The following is a 19,268-nucleotide window of genomic DNA, read 5'->3' as shown; positions in this document are numbered from 1 at the left end:
TTGATAGGGTGTGTGATTTAAACAGAGGTCTACTTTCTTGGTGACATGAATATTGACTGGTTTTCATCAAACTATCCGCTCAAGAGGAAACTTCTCACTGTAGCCAGTGCCTGTAATCTGGTTCAGGTTATTAATCAACCTACCAGGGTGTTTACAAACACTACAGGAACAAGATCATCCACCTATCACATTTTTATTAACACTGTAGAACTTTGTTCTAAAGCTGTATCCGCACCCGTTGGATGCAGTGATCACAATATAGTGGCTACATCCAGGAAAGTTCCAAAAGCTCAGCCTAAAATAGTGTATGAGGTCATACAAAATATTTAGCTGTGACCCTTATGTGGATGATGTTGAAAATATTTGTTGGTGTGATGTGATTAATAAGGAGAATCCAGATGCTGCAGTTGATGAATTCATTAATGTCTTTATTCAAATTTTTGGTAAACATGCACCTGTTAAGAAACTGACTAGAACTGTTACAGCTCAATTGATTGATGAGCAATTTAAAAACTGTATAGTTGAAGGTGATGGGCAAAAGGAGTGGCTAATTATTCTGGCTGCACATCTGACTGGTTGACATACTGCAAATTGACAAATGATGCGACTAAACTCAACAAAAAAAGAGGAGCTCTATTATGAAGCCAAGATCAATGATAAAAAGATTGATTGAAAAAACTTTAGAATACTTTAAATGAAATTATGGACAGAAAGACAAAATCAACTCCATCTTTCATCCAATCAGACGGCTTATTCATCGCAAAACCATTTGATGTTGCCAATTATTGTAATGATTATTTCATTGGCAAAGTGGGCAAACTTGGGCAGGAAATGCCAACAACAAACAGTAAGCAGTCGTACTCATGCATGAAAAAAACTAGTAATGAAAAAAGCATTGCAAGTTAGAATTTTGTTAAGTTAGTGTGGGAGAGGTGCAAAAAGTATGTTATCGATCAATAATGACAAACCTCCTGCCATTGACATCTTAGATGGAAAGCTACTGAGGATGGTCGGAGTGCCTATAGAGTCAGCTATCTGTCCTATCTTTAATCTGAGCCTAGAGGAAAGTATTTGTCTTTAGGCCTGGAGGGAAGCCAATGTAATTCCTTTACCCAAGAATGGTAAAGCGGCCTTTACTGGTTCTATCAGCTTGCTGCCAGCTCTTAGCAAAATTGTGTTTGATCAAATACAATGCTACTCTGTAAACAAATGAACAACAGTTTTTCAATATGCTTATAGAGAAGGGCACTCAACCTGCACTGCACTGACACAAATGACTGTTAGTTTTCAGTACAACCTTTGAAATTATTGACCCTTAACAAGAAGTTGCAGTCAGTTTGGAAATGGGTGGCCAGTAATAAACTGGTCCTAAACATCTCTAAAACTAAGAGCATTGTATTTGGTAGAAAATCGGTCTCTAAATTCTAGACCTCAGCTGAATCTGGTAATGAATGGTGTGGCTGTTGAACAAGTTGAGGAGACTAAATTACTTGGTGTTAACTTTGATTGTAAACTGTCATGGTAAAAACATATAGATTCAATGGTTGTAAAGATGGGGTGATGTCTGTGCATAGTAAAGAGATGCTCTGCTTTTTTGGCACAACACTTCACAAAACAAGTCATGCAGGCTCTAGTTTTGTCTTATCTTGGTTTATTGTCCTGTCATATGGTCAAGTGCTGCAAAGAAAGACCTAGTTAAGCTGCAGCTGGCCCAGAACAGAGTGGCACGTCTTGCTCTTCATTGTAATCAGAGGGCTAATATTAATACTATGCATACCAGTCTCTCTTGGCTAAGAGTTGAGGAAATGTTATCATAAGGGTTATCTTATGGTGACAGGCAAAGAATCCTTTTTAGGTTCTAGATACACTCTTTTAAAAAGGAGCTGTCAGGTTTTTAAGGTAAGACCCAAATGCAGACCGTTGAAGTAACAATGTTTATTACAGCAACAGGGGCAGGCAAATGACAGGTCAAGGCAGGCAGGGGTCGGTAATCCAGAGTAGTGGGGCAAAGGTACAGGACGGCAGTCAGGGTCAGGGGCAGGCAGAGTGGTCAGGAAGGTGGGCTCAGAGACAGGACAGGCAAGGGTCAAAACCAGGAGGGTGAGAAAAGAGAGACTGGGAAAAGCAGGAGCTGAGACACAAAGGCTGGTTGATTTGACAAACAAGACGAACTGGCAACAGACAAACAGAGAACACATGTATAAGTACCCAGGGGATAATGGGCGACACCTGGAGGGGGGTGGAGACAAGCACAGGGACAGCTGAAACATATCTGAGTGTACAAATGTAAGTAAGCAAGGTTTGAAATAATTATGTTTTAGCCAATCATATATGTTTGGGCTTCTTACGGTCAATTTGCAGTCTACAAATTATTTATAATTATGCTCCGGCCCCCTGACCATCTGCTCAGGAAAATAAATTGGCCTGCGGCTGAATCTAGTTGATGATCCCTGCTCTATCCAATTGCCTCTCAAGACAGTATCGAGAGCACTCCTGATTACGTTTGGACAGTATTCAGTTATTTAATCAATAAAGCCATGAGCATGTAGTGTTTATGACATGTCTTCCCCTTTTGTGTTAATGAATGGAGAAGCAAATGAAACGTCAACCAATGTCTAAGAAGGCATACAGTGAGCAGTCCCAAGCATGTCTTTCATAGTTGCACTCTCTGTCACAGCTTATGTAATGAGCTTGAAATGTCAAACATATGTGAGTGTTGGACAGGGAGCTGTGGGGCAGCCAGCCAGCCATCCATCCATCCATCCATCCATCCATCCATCCATCCATCCATCCATCGCCCTTGGGGACCATCCTACCCTTCTCCACATCTTCAATTAGGATGGCATTTAGCATGGTTTGGCACAAATAGCTTTAATACAAACACACACATATGCAAACTAGCCCCATTTTGTTTCAATGTGATTGATTAAGCCGTCTTGCCAAGTGATAGTCATGTTGTTGTGGTTGTTGCAGAATTTGACAGTTAGTATTTGGGATGTGTTTGTATTCAACGTTTTATTTACTGTGACACGGTCGTAACCAAAATGAGGGCATTGTTTTTTAGACAAAACATTGGTGTGTGGATGAATATGTTGAAAGGATTTGCATATTTCTTGATATGCTCTGAGCATCTGAGAGCAAGTTATTTGCACGAGACGGAAATGGGTGAACATATTGTGTTGCCATGTGTCCGTAATCACCCAGATGTCTTCATGTTGTCAGAACTCCACAATGATGGACATCTGAAATGCCTGATCTGCCCACCAATAATACACTGTTGATGATAATGCCCATTTGTACTGGGGGCTGGATTTCCCTAAAATGCAAGGGTAAGACTTATTTCAAGGTGTATCTATGAGTTATCCATGTGGCACAGTATCACTGAGAGAGGGAGTGTATTCGTCTGGTCTGGTGGAGGTGTATTGTTTCCAGCAAGAGAGAACCCAGGGATTTCCTCTTCATACCCCCATTAATGGTCCAATGGTCCAGGCAGACAATGGAGATTAAAAAAACCCATTGAAGGTGGGATCCTCTTGTTTCCATTTCTCCCTCTTTCAAACTTGCTTAATATTTATTACAGTGGGGCAAAAAAGTATTTAGTCAAGCCACCAATTGTGCAAGTTCTCCCACTTAAAAATATGAGAGAGGCCTGTAATTTTCATCATAGGTACACTTCAACTATGCCAGACAAAATGAGAAAAGAAATCCAGAAAATCACATTGTAGGATTTTTAATGAATTTATTTGCAAATTATGGTGGAAAATAAGTATGGTGGGTTTGGCGACGAGTATGAAGCGAGGGCCAGCCAACGGGAGCGTGCAGGTCGCAGTGGTGGGTAGTACAGTGAGGGGAAAAAAGTATTTGATCCCCTGCTGATTTTGTACGTTTGCCCACTGACAAAGTGGGCAGTTTTAATGGTAGGTTTATTTGAACAGTGAGAGACAGAATAACAACAAAAAAATCCAGAAAAACGCACGTCAAAAATGTTAGAAATTGATTAGCATTTTAATGAGGGAAATAAGTATTGGACCCCTCTGTAAAACATGACTTAGTACTTGTTGGCATTGTTGGATTTTTTTGTTGTTATTCTGTCTCTCACTGTTCAAATAAACCTACCATTAAAATTATAGACTGATCATTTCTTTGTCAGTGGACAAATGTACACAATCAGCAGGGGATCAAATACTTTTTTCCCTAGCCTACCTGGTTAAATAAAGGTGTTCTCAACTAGCCTACCTGGTTAAATAAAGGTGAAATAAATGTAAAAAGGTGAAATAAATGTTTATGCCCATGTTTACAGATTTGGGGTTGTATCTGGTAGGTTCATTGATAATTTGTGTGAGATTGAGGGCATCAAGTTTAGATTGTAGGATGGCTGGGGTGTTAAGCATGTCTCAGTTTAGGTCACCTAGCAGCACAAGCTCTGAAGATAGACGGGGGGGCAATCAGTTCACATGTGGTGTCCAGGGCACAGCTGGGGGCAGAGGGTGGTCTATAGCAAGCGGTAACAGTGAGAGACTTGTTTCTGGAAAGGTGTCCATGCACTTTGGATATCAAATGTGTATTTGCTGTGGCTGGTATCATATTACAATTTTCAGAAAGAGAAAGTGTGTGCATGGACAGTCATTTGTAAATAAAATCACTGTGTAAACATTGCTGTGCCATGTTTGATTGGGTTCCAGCCCCTGTTATCATGGGGGGGAATGTATGTCGCAGTGACCTCGTTGGGAACATGTTAGTCACAGAGACTGGGTAGTGTCGTCTCACAGGTGACAGGAAAGCAGGAAAATATCACATCGACTGTTAAGCTACACCAACGCAGGTGTCACCGCGACAGTGATGGTAAAGTGTTGTCTTGTATCGACTTAACTTTTAACCTCCTCTGACTCTCAGACAGAGGAGAACTTTGAGCTTGATCTGTACAACCCAGGTCAATGTGATTTGACTCTGAAAGCTAATTGGGCAGGTGGGACTAGGGCTGTTATGAGTCATGACCGCAGTCAAATTCCATGTGACTAGGCTTCCAAACTTGCTAGCCTCCAGTCAGAAATGGCCTGGTACTCAATGCTCTATTGTCCCTCTAATTACTCTGACATCAATGCAAATCCATCGAGATTCTTATCAAACACTTGAGAGCCCTGGCATTCAGAGTTTGAGCAGAATAGGATCACCTGTTGCACAGCGAGAGACAGCTCCTCATATCTGGTTAAGGCATGGATTTAAATACGTGTTCCTATAAGCCCAATTTGCGCATCATTTCTATAGGATATGCTATAAAATTGTGTGAAAACAGTGATGGCTGCTAATAAAAAGAGGAGGATCCCATCAGCTTTCTACAGGCTAGGCCTACTATATTTATTTCTCAACATTCCTAATATTAAGCACATTGCTTCTCTTCACAACAGGAGTATAGCCTACTTGGCTGTCATCAAAATGAACAACAGGAAGAGCATCCTCCATTCACTATTTAAGTGTGTATTTATGCCCCTGCTCAGAGACAGGTGCATGAAAATGGTCTATTCTAAATCAAAACTAATCTCACATTTATTATTTAGTATATGTAAAGACAACATTCAATTAAGAATGGTCTGACGGGTGACAATATTAGCCTATCACTTGTGAATGATATAGAATCACTTGTAAATGATATTGTATCACTTGTGAATGATGTAGTATCCCTTGCGAATGATGTAGTATCCCTTGTGAATGCTGTAGTATCCCTTGTGAATGATGTCGTATCACTTGTGAATGATGTAGAATCCCCTGTGAATGATATAGTATCACTTGTGAATGACTTGTGAATGATGCCCAGCTTGTGTAGTAAGGAAAGAGACAGCTGTGACAATGGAGAAAGAAACAAACAAGCTAAAAGGTACAGTCAATATGATTGAAATTTGGAAGTTAATAAACTTAAAAAGGAGAGCATGTTTCTGAAAGAAGCCTTACTTGACATACAGACTAGATCTATGAGTGAAAATCTGGTACTTTCTGGTATCAAAGAAAAAGAGGGTGAAGATCCTCGAATGTGTACACCGTTTCGGACAGAGGACAGAGATATGAGAGCCCAATCTTTTCCAAATTTGCATTCTTCCATGATAAAATAAAGGTTAAAAGCCTGGGTAAACGACACGCTGGAACGAAAATAGGGATGAATGATCAGTTCCCGAAGGAAATTGCAGAACGTCGCAGAGTTCTATGTTTATAATAGATTAAAATGGAAATGTGTAGCTCTCATAGTCGATAAACTGTATATTGATAACCACATGTTCCTCGACACCAAGACCACTCCATGGCTATTTGAAATACAGTGGGGCAAAAAAGTATTTAGTCAGCCACCAATTGTGCAAGTTCTCCCACTTAAAAAGATGAGAGGCCTGTAATTTTCATCATAGGTACACTTCAACTATGACAGACAAAATGAGAATTTCTTTTCCTGAAAATCACATTGTAGGATTTTTTATAAATTTATTTGCAAATTATGGTGGAAAATAAGTATTTGGTCAATAACAAAAGTTATATATACCCTTTGTTGGCAATGACAGAGGTCAAACATTTTCTGTAAGTCTTCACATGGTTTTCTCACACTGTTGCTGGTTTTTTAGCCCATTCCTCCATGCAGATCTCCTCTAGAGCAGTGATGTTTTGGGGCTGTTGCTGGGCAACATGGACTTTCAACTCCCTCCAAAGATTTTCTATGTGGTTGAGATCTGGAGACTGGCTAGGCCAGAAGCCACTCCTTCGTTGCCCGGGCGGTGTGTTTGGGATCATTGTCATGCTGGGGGCTGACTAAATACTTTTTTGCCCCACTGTGTTACAAAGTTCCCATAGAGGAGTTGAATAATGGAACACCCAATACTATCCATGGTAGGGATTGTAATGTCAAAATATATAGGAAAACCATCAAATACAACAATTGATACATAGAAGGCACACTATGTCGGTATGAGTGGGTGTAGGTGGGGTGTGTGGTTTTGTGTTTGGATTATTGTGGAGTTAAGTGAGTGAAAAAGGATTATGGTTGCAAATCCCAGACCACATGTGTGTCTGCAAGCAGGGGTTATGAGAGAGAGCTTTCAATTTTGTTCAGATATGGGATACACTTTTGTATTTTTTTTTATTGTCCTATCATGATAGAATGGTCCCCAACCCTATACCCTAGACACCCACCTGAGAGACCCATACACTAAGGAGAAGTCCTTATCTGTTTTATGGGCCAACTGTAAGTAGCCTATATGCAGCCAAATCAGAAAGATGAATGTGGTCAGAGGCCTACTAAAGCAGCACTGCCCCCTGAAGATTCTGAGCCTGCCTGGCAGGGTTGGTCCTACAAAGCCAAAGCCCCCTGATGGGAGAGCATAATATACAAGGAATATACAAGGCACTGCCACCCAGGTAGTGGCAGTGCTGGCAACACTAGCTGCAGTAACGCATGGCTAGGACTTCACATCGGTTAATCAAATTTCCCAATTTTTGCTAAACTTTGCAGGCCTCCTTAAACAGCTGCAGCTGTATATGCATTCGCACATCAAGCCTTTTCTTGAGTTGGGCTCGTAGATGGAACCGTTGAACAGCTGAGCTTGTGGTTGTTTTGGGGGGATACGGGTTGAGTGTGAATGTGTGTGTGTGTGTGTGTGTGTATCCCACATCTGTTGCTATGGGGTAATGACTTTAGGGACAATATAGGATGAATCACAATAACTGTTTGCTAATATTATGGTACAGCTATATGGACACTCAATCACTATGGTACTTTATAATGGTAAGTTTACAAACATATATTATGATAAATAGATTAGAAACTTGAATCTCATTATGGTAAATAGTGAAAGTATAGTCAGTTATAATTGTAATGGCTTAGCAGATAATAAGAAAAGATGACCCGTATTTACTTGGATTAAAAGAGAAGGAATCTGATATCTATTGTTTACATGAAACTCATGAAATATATTTCTCCCATGGGCAAAGAAACTCAAAAGGGGTGAGGATATTCATTAACAATAATTTTGATCCAAATGTGCAAATTGTCCAACAGATCCTCAAGGTGGATGGATGATTTTAAATATGTTATTGGACCATAAACAGATATGGCTTATTAACCCATACAGTCCGAATAATGATGATCCACACTTTTTTTAAAATAAATAATGTATCAACCTACAAGCAATACAATACTATTATTATGGTGGGAGATTATAATATGGTTTTAAATACCTCAATGTACCGTAAAGGAAATCACATTAAACTATCACCCTCATGCACTTAAGGAAATCATGAATGTCATGGATATAATAGAACTAGTGGCTATATGGAGGCTTAAATATAATGACCTAGTTAGATATACATAGCAGAGGCTCAATCAAGCTAGTCATCTTCTTTTGTCATTCTCGCTGGCACCAAAAGTTTAAAAAGAGTTTATAGAGGACAAAATGAGGTCGGGTCATCAAATAATTGGCATATACATTACTCTTACAGAATTTCCACGTGTGCGAGGATATTAGAAATGTAATCAAAACCTGTTAGATGATATAGATATATAGATGACTTGTTTATAACTAGGACAGAATAATCCATAACTGACTTTTCCCGACAACGTAGGAACAATAATAATAATAATAATATATGCCATTTAGCAGACTCTTTTATCCAAAGCGACTTACAGTCATGTGTGCATACATTCTACGTATGGGTGGTCCCCTTACTGTATAAGACACTTAAATGTGTCTTTAGAGGTCATGCCATTCTGTACTCATCTCTAAAACAAAAGCACTTTAGGTCAAAAGAGACCGTATTAACAAAGGAAATGGACTAACTGAACAGATAGTTATAAAACTGTAGCATAGAGGCACAGAATAAGTTAGAGGAAAATCAAAAAGAAATGGAGGAACTTAATCAAGAAAGATCAAGTGTAATATCTTATAGAAATAAATCTTATAGAAATAAATAAATGAATGGAATATGGGGGGAAAAATGCACCAATTTTATTTAAAGTTCTTGTTTTTCAATCAACACATACAAGACATTCCACATTCACAGATTGCGGCAGACAAATAATATAAATAAAATATAAAACAAAACAAACAACAAATTTTGCAGCTGCACTATCTGTGATCATGTTAGCTTTTTCCATCTTTAGCTGAGACAACGAGCAAAGAATTTGCTTTTACAGCACCTTACACAACATACAGTTGAAGTCAGAAGTTTACATACACCTTAGCCAAATACATTTCAACTCAGTTTTTCCACATTCCTGACATTTAATCCCACTAAAAATTCCCTGTTTTAGGTCAGTTAGAATCAACACTTTATTTTAAGAATGTGAAATGTCAGAATAATAGTAGAGAGAATGATTTCAGCTTTTTTTTTACTTTCATCACATTCCCAGTGGGTCAGAAGTTTACATACACTCAATTAAGTATTTAGTAGCATTGCCTTTAAATGGTTTAACTTGGGTCAAACGTTTCGGGTAGCCTTCCACAAGCTCATTTCTCCTGACAGAGCTGGCGTAACTGAATCAGGTTTGTAGGCCTCCTTTTGCTCGCACACACTTTTTCAGTTGACATGGATCTAGGGTGTCAGGGAAGATAGAGGTGATACGATCCTTGATTAGTCTCTCAAAGCACATCATGATGACAGAAGTGAGTGCTAAAGGGGCTATAGTCATTTAGTTCAGTTACCTTTGCTATCTTGGGTACAGGAACAATGGTGACCATCTTAAAGCATACGGGGACAACAGACTGGGATAGGGAGTGATTGAATATGTCCGTAAACACACCAGGCAGCTGGTCTGCGCATGCTCTGAGGACAAGGCTAGGGATGCCGTCTGTGCCAACAGCCCTGCTAGGGTTAACACATTTAAATGTCTTACTCACGTCTGCCACAGAGAAGGAGAGCCCACAGTCCTTGGTAGTGGGCTGCGTCAGTAGCACTGTATTATCCTCAAAGAGGGCAAAGAGGGTGTTTTAGTTTGTCTGGAAGCAAGACGGTGTCCGTGACATTGCTGGTTTTCTTTTTGTAGTTCGTAATTGCCTGTAGACCTTGCCACATACATCACGTGTCTGAGCCATTGAATTGTGACTCCACTTTGTCCCTTTACCAACATTTCACTTGTTTGATTGCCTTGCGGAGGGAATAACTACACTGTTTATATTCAGCCATATTCCCAGTTATCTTTCCATGGAATACATTGTGTATTCCGAGTCACCTTTCCATATATATTATTTTCTGAGATATTGTGTAGAAACAATGGGTACTTATGGGTATTTACTTTCTGTATTAAGAATTCAATGCAATGAGTTACAACCTAGTAATTGGCCAGCACAGAATTGATTATTTGATCATTATTATGTATTCATAATATTACCATGTAAGTTTGACTTTCCGGGGTTCAAGTCTCAGACAAGGTTACTCATGTTAATATTTTACAGGGTTACTCATCTCTCCTTCTCTGTCTCTACTGACAGGCGTAACCTGACCAAGCTCTCACTCATCTTCAGCCACATCCTGGCAGAGATCAAGGCCATCTTTCCTGGGGGTCAGTTCCAGGGTAACACGTTCCGCATCACCAAAGCAGACGCCGGCGAATTCTGGAGGAGATTTTTTGGAGAAAAGTACGTTTCATCCTTATATTATTTTGTGGTTGTATGCAAGTTATCAGTTCAATTACATAAATAAAACATCAAAATCTCATCCACCATAAATGTGGTGTACCAATGGCAACAATTTGGTGACTGAAACTTTACCATTGGTTGTACCATTGGATTGGTTGTTTACACTAAAGGGTAAAAAAAATATGCTTTGAGCAAAATAGTGTTATTTAGACAACTTCAAACTTCAAAGAGTAAGGCATTCAAAGATTTGGTCTGATGGGAATCCGTGATGTCATCGGCCTCCCCCCTTGCTTGAGGAACAATAGAGGAGTAATAGAGAACTAAAGAGGAAAGGCCCACCCCCCCACTTGTTCTATGTCATGACATACCTGGACCACCTATTGAGATGTGCCTTTTGTGAAGTAAATCAGGTGTTAAATGAGGTGAAAAGGAGACTGGGTCCAGCGGTTCAGGAGAAGAATATGCGTAATGTAGTCAATATCATAAAAAAAACATCTAAATGACATCAAAAGCATATTGCATGATCTGGTTGATTTTGAGTTCTGATATTTGCCAAACGTGCTAAGGAGTACAGAAGTACCTCATCCTTGCGCGTTGTGTCCAATTTTTGCTGATGGTGGCACAGTGGGCCAACAGGTTGAACCCCCAACATTGCTGCTTGCAACTATATTTATTAGATGTGCTTGCTGAAGGCAACGTTTTCATTTTCGTCAAAAAAAAACTTTATATTGAACGAGTGCCTTTGATTTGACGGCCTGAACATGCGCAGTTTGGCCCGAGAGGACAGTTAGATCCAATGACGTGTTTCTGCGCATGAGCTTAGCTAGCTAATGTCGCAATGACATCCCTATAAGCGTGAATGGGGATTTCTATTGGAGAAGCAGTTTCTGCATATCTTCATACTGTACTGTCTTTGGTATGACATTTGTCTACTGCTCTGCTATTCAGATCTGGAATCAGAACAAAATGATCTGCTAGCAATCAAAGTTACAGCTGTTTGTTGGAGTTGAGTGACAAAAAGTAGGTAGCTAACGCCAACTAACATCTCTCTCATGTCTCATCATTCAGTCGAAACGGAGCTGTTGCTATGGATACCAATGTATTTGAGTGTGCAAAAAAGGGTGCCAGGTGCAGAACTTTTGATAAAAAAAGAAAAAAAAAGATTTGATGGCCCTTTTTTGCACACTCAAATGCATTGGTATCCATAGCAACAGCTCCGTTTCGACTGCTGAATGACGAGACATGAGAGAGATGTTAGTTGGCGTAGATGCACTTGATTCAGCAGCCCTATAGGCCTACCCCTGGCCAATTAGATAGCTAAGATATGCACCTTTTCCTCTAACCATAGACTTTAAAAAGAAGCCTTGAATGCATAGCAAAGTTGATACTGTGAGATTTCAAAAGTTTTCAAATTATGCATAGAGAGAGAGTAAGTTCATGTTTAAGTTGTTATTTAGCACTGTCAACACTTTGTTCAACACTTATATAAGCCATAAAAAGTCACTACAACCAGCATTGCAGCTGCAATGTAAACTAATCAAAAAAGAAACGTCCTCTCACTGTCAACTGTGTTTATTTTCAACAAACTTAACATGTGTAAATATTGGTATGAACATAAAATTCAACAACTGAGACAAACTGAACAAGTTCCACAGACATGTGACTAATAGAAATGTCATAATGTGTCCCTGATCAAAGGGGAGTGGTCAAAATCAATGTAACAAATAGTATCTGTTGTGGCCACCAGCTGCATTAAGTACTGCAGTGCATCTCCTCCTCATGGACTGCACCAGATTTGCCAATTCTTGCTGTGAGATGTTACCCCACTCTTCCACCAAGGCACCTGCAAGTTCCCGGACATTTCTGGGGGGAATGGTCCTAGCCCTCACCCTCCGATCCAACAGGTCCCAGACGTGCCCAATGGGATGGAGATCCGGGCTCTTTGCTGGCCATGGCAGAACACTGACATTCCCGTCTTGCAGGAAATCACGCACAGAACAAGCAGTATGGCTGGTGGCATTGTCATGCTGGAGGGTCATGTCAGGATGAGCCTGCAGGAAGGGTACCACATGAGGGAGGAGGATGTCTTCCCTGTAAGGCACATCGTTGAGATTGCCTGCAATGACAACAAGCTCAGTCCTATGATGCTGTGACACACCGCCCTAGACCATGATGGACCCTCCACCTCCAAATCGATCCCGCTCCAGAGTACAGGCCTCGGTGTAACACTCATTCCTTCCGATAAACGTGAATCCGACCATCACCCCTGGTGAGACAAAACTGCAACTCCTCAGTGAGGAGGACTTTTTGCCAGTCCTGTCTGGTCCAGCGACGGTGGGTTTCTGCCCATAGGCGACATTGTTGCCTGTGATGTCTGGTGAGGACCAGCCTTACAACAGGCCTACGAGCCCTCAGTTCAGCCTCTCTCAGCCTATTGTAGAAAGTCAGAGCACTGATGGAGGAATTGTACGTTCCTGGTGTAACTCGAGAAGTTGTTGTTTCCATCCTGTACCTGTCCCGCAGGTGTGATGTTCCGAAAAAACGATCCTGTGCAGGTGTTGTTACACGTGGTCTGCCACTGCGAGGATGATCAGCTGTCCGTCCAGTCTCGCTGTAGCGCTGTGTTAGGCATCTCACAGTATGGACAGAGCAATTTATTGCCCTGGCCCCATCTGCAGTCCTCATGCCTCCTTGCAGCATGCCTAAAGCACGTTCACACAGATGAGCAGGGACCCTGGGCATCTTTCTTTGTGTTTTTCAGAGTCCGTAGAAAGGCCTCTTTAGTGTCCTAAGTTAAATAATAATAATAATAATAATAATATATGCTATTTAGCAGACGCTTTTATCCAAAGCGACTTACAGACAAGTGTGCATACATTCTATGTATGGGTGGTCCCGGGGATCGAACCCACTACCCTGGCGTTACAAGCGCCATGCTCTACCAACTGAGCTACAGAAGGACCACAAAGTTTTCATAACTGTGACCTTAATTGCCTACTGTCTGTAAGCTTTTAGTGCCTTAACAACCGTTCCACAGGTGCATGTTCATTAATTGTTTATGGTTCATTGACCAAGCATGGGAAACAGTGTTAACCCCTTTACAATGAAGATCTGTGAAGTTATTTGGATTTTTACGAATGAGCTTTGAAAGACAGGGTCCTGAAAAAGGGAAGTTTCTTTTTTTTGCTGAGTTTTTACGGCAACGTGTTCCGATAAGCTTGCGTTGTTAGTTTTTTTATTAATATTGAGGCAGAGATAATCAAATCAAAGTTTGTCACGTGCACCGAATACAACAATGAAATTCTTACTTACAGGCTCTAACCAATGGTGTAAAAAAGGTATTAGGTGAACAATAGGTAAGTAAATAAAACTGTAAAAGACAGGCTATATACCTTAGCAAGGCTACGTGCAGATAATGCAGTGCAACTGTAATTTTGCCATCAGCTAGAAGACTGTGCCCCCTTTTCTTAGTGGAGAGAGGGAGAGCGGAGGGACGGTGAGAGGCAGCCTATCTATTACAAGTGTGATCGCATAACGTTTAAAAAAATATATAATTTCAAAATGAGAAAAAACGCATTGGTAGGGCAAATCAAGCACAGCTAATATGCTCTGATAATGTATTGGGCTTATAGCCAATGGCACAAACCTTGTTGCTACAGAACTGTTTTTAATTGGTTAATGTTTCATAGGCATTGTTTTTTTAAAGTCAGGTAAAAATATATTTTGACTCAGAAAGTGATCTTATACCATAGGGCGGCGCACAATTGGCCCAGCGTCGTCCGGGTTAGGGGAGGGTTTGGCTTGGCGGGGGGCTTTACAAGTAGGCCGTCATTGTAAATAAAAATTTGTTCTTAACTGACTTGCCTAGTTAAATAAAAAGTTACATTTTTTTTTATATCCTCTATTTTCACTACTTAAGCTAGCAACACCAAACCAATGTTAAGATGTTCAGACTGACCTTAGATTTTTTTTGTCAAAATATTTAGAATGCTATATATACACTTTTTGAACTATAACCATTTAAAAAGTGTATAAAATGTCTTAGAATCTTTATTCTTGACCCGTTCAAGCTACAGGCACCAAAACGACTTTTACAAGTTCAGGCTATCCTAACAAAAATGATTTTTTTAAAAAATTGTATCAATTATAACTATATACAAGATAACCCACCAACAGTAACTCCATTGCTCTCCAAATCAGTGATGCCAACAAGATTTAGGAACTTCAGACTACCCTGGCAACTTTCTTTTCAAACAGCACCTAGCAACAAATTTAGCTACTTTTAGAAATGTATTTGGAGGTTTTAGCATCTTTTGAAAAGTGACTCAAATGCTAAAATGCACGCAATTTCCCTCTAAATTACACAAAAACGATGTTCTCTGTCACACACTCAGTCACAACACATGTGTCTGGCTGAAAATGTGTTGTGAGTGACATCAGCAGGCGCTCAGCTCGTGCACAGGCAGCAGCAGGCCAGCAGCAATTTCAGCAAATTGCAAATCATTGTTGGCTGACTGCAGCAACAGTACGGGTTCGACGAGCCAACCTCAATGAATATAGTTGCTCACGAATGTTTGAGCTTGAACAGAATTTACAACATCAATCAACACGTCTCAGTCAAAATTGTACAGCCAGATGTACAAAAAAGAGTGGGAGTCTGTACCTGAACAAATGTCAAATCATATTTTTTGCCAAGCTGGCCAATCAATTTGAGTAACGTTATTGTGTATTCAACTTAATGACACAGTTTTACGTTATCACGCAAATGACATCACAACATCATTTAGCAACAAAACAACCTGCCTCTAGCAACTTACCCTGAAAATTAGTTGGCAACACTGTATCCTATGCTACAAAAATACTTTCAAAGAGCTGAACAAGTCACAAAAATGTTCATGGAAAATCACAATCTAGTTCTGATTATATTTCTTCAGCTCACTTTAGAGCTTAAAAAGATTTAAGCTATCAAAACTTCCAAATGTCCAGACTGACCCAACTTAGATTGCTTGAGAAAATATTTGATTTAATTTATACTTTTTGAACTACAATAATATTTAAATTAGCTCCCAATGCATTTCAGTAGCAAAAAATGGCCCCTAGGCTTGGTTAAAAAATATAAAAAATGTGATAATCTATAACCATCTTGTAATGGCCGTTGGTGGAAGAAGGTGAGGACCAAAGCGCAGCACGTGTTTGTCATTTATTAAATAAAAATGAACACTAAATACAAAGTAACAACCGAAACAGCTCCGTCAGGTACAAAACAGAAAGCAACTACCCACAAGACCCATGTGGGCAAGAGCTACCTAAGTATGGTTCTCAATCAGAGACAACCATAGACAGCTGTCCCTGATTGAGAACCATACCCGGCCAAAAACAAAGAAATACAAAAACATAGAAAAAGGAACATAGAATGCCCACCCTAGTCACACCCTGGCCTAACCAAAATAGAGAATAAAAGCCTCTCTATGGCCAGGGCGTGACACATCTCCTCTTTCACCAAACAAACGTTGAGATGTTCAAACTGACCCAATTTAGATTGCTTGCATTCAGAATTTTGATAACATTTATTTGTTTTTAAGTATAACCATTTTAAATGTTCATAAAAGCTCCATTGGTTTGAATGGGAAATATTTCAATTTGCTACTGCTCTACACCGTTCAAGCTATTAACACCAAATCAACGTTGACATGTTCAGTTTGACCCAGCTCAGAGTGCTATTAAACAGATTTATAATACTATTTATACTTTTTTAACAATTACCATTTAACATTTGCATAAATTAACATGGCTTAAACTGAATTTTATACATTAGTATAAATTAGCGTAAAATTACCCACCAATAGTACCTATTGAATTGTTCAAGCTTGAGACACCAAACCAACTTTAACCTGTTCAGGCTATCCTCACTTCAAATTATTCAAAACCTTTATAAAATATGAACAGTGGTAATTATCATAAATTAGTATAAAAATTCCTGGTTTCAATACCAAAAATAAGAACGAAGTGGTAGAAATTTAAATGTGACTGCTCTTCGAACATTTCAGCTACAAACATTAAAACATTGTAAAAAAATGTAAACTTTTCAAACCATAAATACTTTAAAACAAGCACACTACATTTTTTTCAGGAAATCCACTTTTCTAGTTTGATTAGCTTTTGTTTAGCCAATTAATCCAGAATGTGTATCAAAATGCCTTGGACTTGGTCAGTAAGGCCATGATGTGTTTGGTGTACTACAAAGAAGTGTCTTTGTTAGTAGTGATGATGTGCTTAGTGTGCTGGGTGCAAATCAAATCAGAGTTTATTTGTTGCATACACGGATTAGCAGATGTTCACTGCAGGTGCAGTGAAATGCTTTTGTTTCTAGCTCCAGTAGTGCAGTAAATGTCTAACAATACAATACAGTATATATAGTATATATAGTATTTACATATGAAGTGAGTAATCAATTAGTTACATTTTTCAGAGATCAAATGACATTTTAACAGAACAATCTAGCATTGTTTACGGTGCGGAAGCCGGCTAATAACAGATTAACAGTCTGATCGCCTGGAGATAGAAGCTGTTTTTCATTCTCTCTGTCCCAGCTTTGATGCTTAGTACACAAGAGGGTGCCAAAAAACACATAAGAAGCCAATTGAGAGTCTATTAACGAGAATGCTAACAAAATGAACACATGTAATAACGAATTTCCATGGAGGCTGCTAGCTAAATATGCTAACAAGTGCATAGGAAAAATGAAAAAAAAATGGAAAAAATGCAAAGAAATCAAAAGATAGCAGTGGCAGCTGTACAGATAACTCATGCAAAGGGCTTTGACTTCTCAAACATAGTAGAAAGCCAACACAATATGATGCCGCGTCATTAATTCAGCCACTTAGATAACTAACAAGTTAAATTTAGGGGTCATGTTAGGGTAGAATTATTTGTTTTTCACGCAGGAAAAAAATATAAAACGCATGATAAATATCTTGCTGCTACAATGCTTCTTATTGTAATTTCTGCTCGGCATCAGACAAATTCTATGCTTCAGTTGCACTTCTCTACTCGGATGAGAATTCACGAACGGGCATTCAATCAGCAGACAGTAATCTGACTGATGTGTAGCTACTTTTCTTGGTGTAGCCAGCCTGCTTTTCTCTGGTAAAATGCAAGATTATACCCTGATGAAGACAGCTTGTCTGTCGAAACATTGGACCTAACTTTTTTGCATCTGTGCTTCTAGGGTATGCGGCTCTCCTTTATTTTTCAAAATGCAAGATTAACTTTAAGAAAAACATTAGGAAATGTAGCTGGCTACCTTCTGTCTATGATTAACATAAATATTATGGCCACGCATAGGTTTTGCAGAAATGCCTTGCTTTTTCATTGTAAGCTCATTTAGCCTACTTGTGTGGCTGCCAGCCAAATATTTTGCACTTGTCATCTAATGAAAATGAAGATATTTTCTGTGCAGGAAAACTATAGGTGTACGTCCCTGATCAATCTATTGAATATAAAACACTACCCCTGTCAATACACATCTGGAAAGCTCCCACTTTCTCCAGTTGTGCAATTTACAAACAAACATGTGATTGGTTAAACTGTTCTGGGGAACTACGGTAAGCTTCATGACACCAGGTACTGTAGATGTCCTGGAGGGCAGGCAGTGTGCCCCCAGTGATGAGTACAAGAAGGGGCTGAGCATGCACCCCTGTGGGGCCCCCGTGTTGAGGATCAGTGTGGGCTACCTTCACCACCTGGGGTTGGCCCTTCAGGAGGTCTAGGACCCAGTTGCACATTGAGGGGTTGAGATCCAGGGCTCTGAGCTTAGAGATGAGCTGTGAGGGCACTATAGTGTTGAAGGCTGAGCTGTAGTCGATTAACAGTATTCTCACATAGGTATTCTTCTTGTTCTGGTGGGATAGGGCAGTGTGAAATGCACTGGCGATTGCGTCGTCCATGGATCTGTTGAGGCAGTATGCAAATTGTAGTGTATCTAGCATGTTTGGTAAGGTGGCGGTGATTGGGTCCTTAACTAGCCTCTCAAAGTACTTCATGATGACAGAAGTGAGTGCTATGGGGAGATAGTCATTTACCCTGAACAAAAATATAAACATGTAAAAGGGTTGGTCCCATGTTTCATGAGCTGAAATAAAATATCCCAGAAATGTTGCCTTCTCTCAAATATTGTTAGTGAGCATTACTCCTATGCCAAGATAATCCATCCACCTGACAGGTGTAGCATGTCAAGAAGCTGATTAAACAGCATGCTCATTACATAGGTGCATCTTGTGCTGGGGACAATAAAATATGCAGTTTTGTCACACAACACAATCACGTACTCGCTGATGTACTCACGTGACAACATTCCACAGACCACAATCAACAGCATGATCAACTTTATGCGAAGGAGATGTGTTACGCTGCATTAGGCAAATGGCGGTCACCCCAGTTACTGACTGGTTTTCTGATCCATGCCCCTACTTTATTTGTATTTTTATGTTATCTGTGACCAGGTATCTTTAAGGTATTAAATCCATAGATTAGGGCTTAATTAATTAATTTAAACTGACTGATTTACTTATATGAACTGTAACTCAGTAAAATCTTTGAAAGTGTTGCATGTTGCGTTTATAGTTTTGTTCAGTGTAGTTTAGTAACCTTCACTTTGGTACA

At 39.7% G+C, this 19,268-nt stretch overlaps 1 protein-coding gene across 4 annotated transcripts in view; it reads left to right on the top strand.

Annotated features, from left to right (window-relative positions):
• cblb (Cbl proto-oncogene B, E3 ubiquitin protein ligase) overlaps positions 1-19,268 on the top strand; it is a 175,281-nt gene that overhangs the window by 47,505 nt on the left and 108,508 nt on the right. For all 4 annotated transcript variants that reach the window (XR_006831710.1, XM_046297737.1, XM_046297736.1 and 1 more), the window contains one exon: positions 10,461-10,607. Coding sequence is in view for 3 of the 4 variants with exons in the window: in XM_046297737.1 (XP_046153693.1) it covers positions 10,461-10,607 (147 nt within the window). In the remaining variant the exon portion in view is untranslated. The remainder of the gene's footprint in view (positions 1-10,460; positions 10,608-19,268) is intronic.

The sequence above is a fragment of the Oncorhynchus gorbuscha genome, linkage group LG14 (genome assembly GCF_021184085.1).
Source record: "Oncorhynchus gorbuscha isolate QuinsamMale2020 ecotype Even-year linkage group LG14, OgorEven_v1.0, whole genome shotgun sequence".
Lineage (NCBI taxonomy): Eukaryota > Metazoa > Chordata > Actinopteri > Salmoniformes > Salmonidae > Oncorhynchus > Oncorhynchus gorbuscha.
The sequence above is the reverse complement of the archived record's forward strand: the minus strand, read 5'-3'. Positions and strand labels throughout refer to the sequence as shown.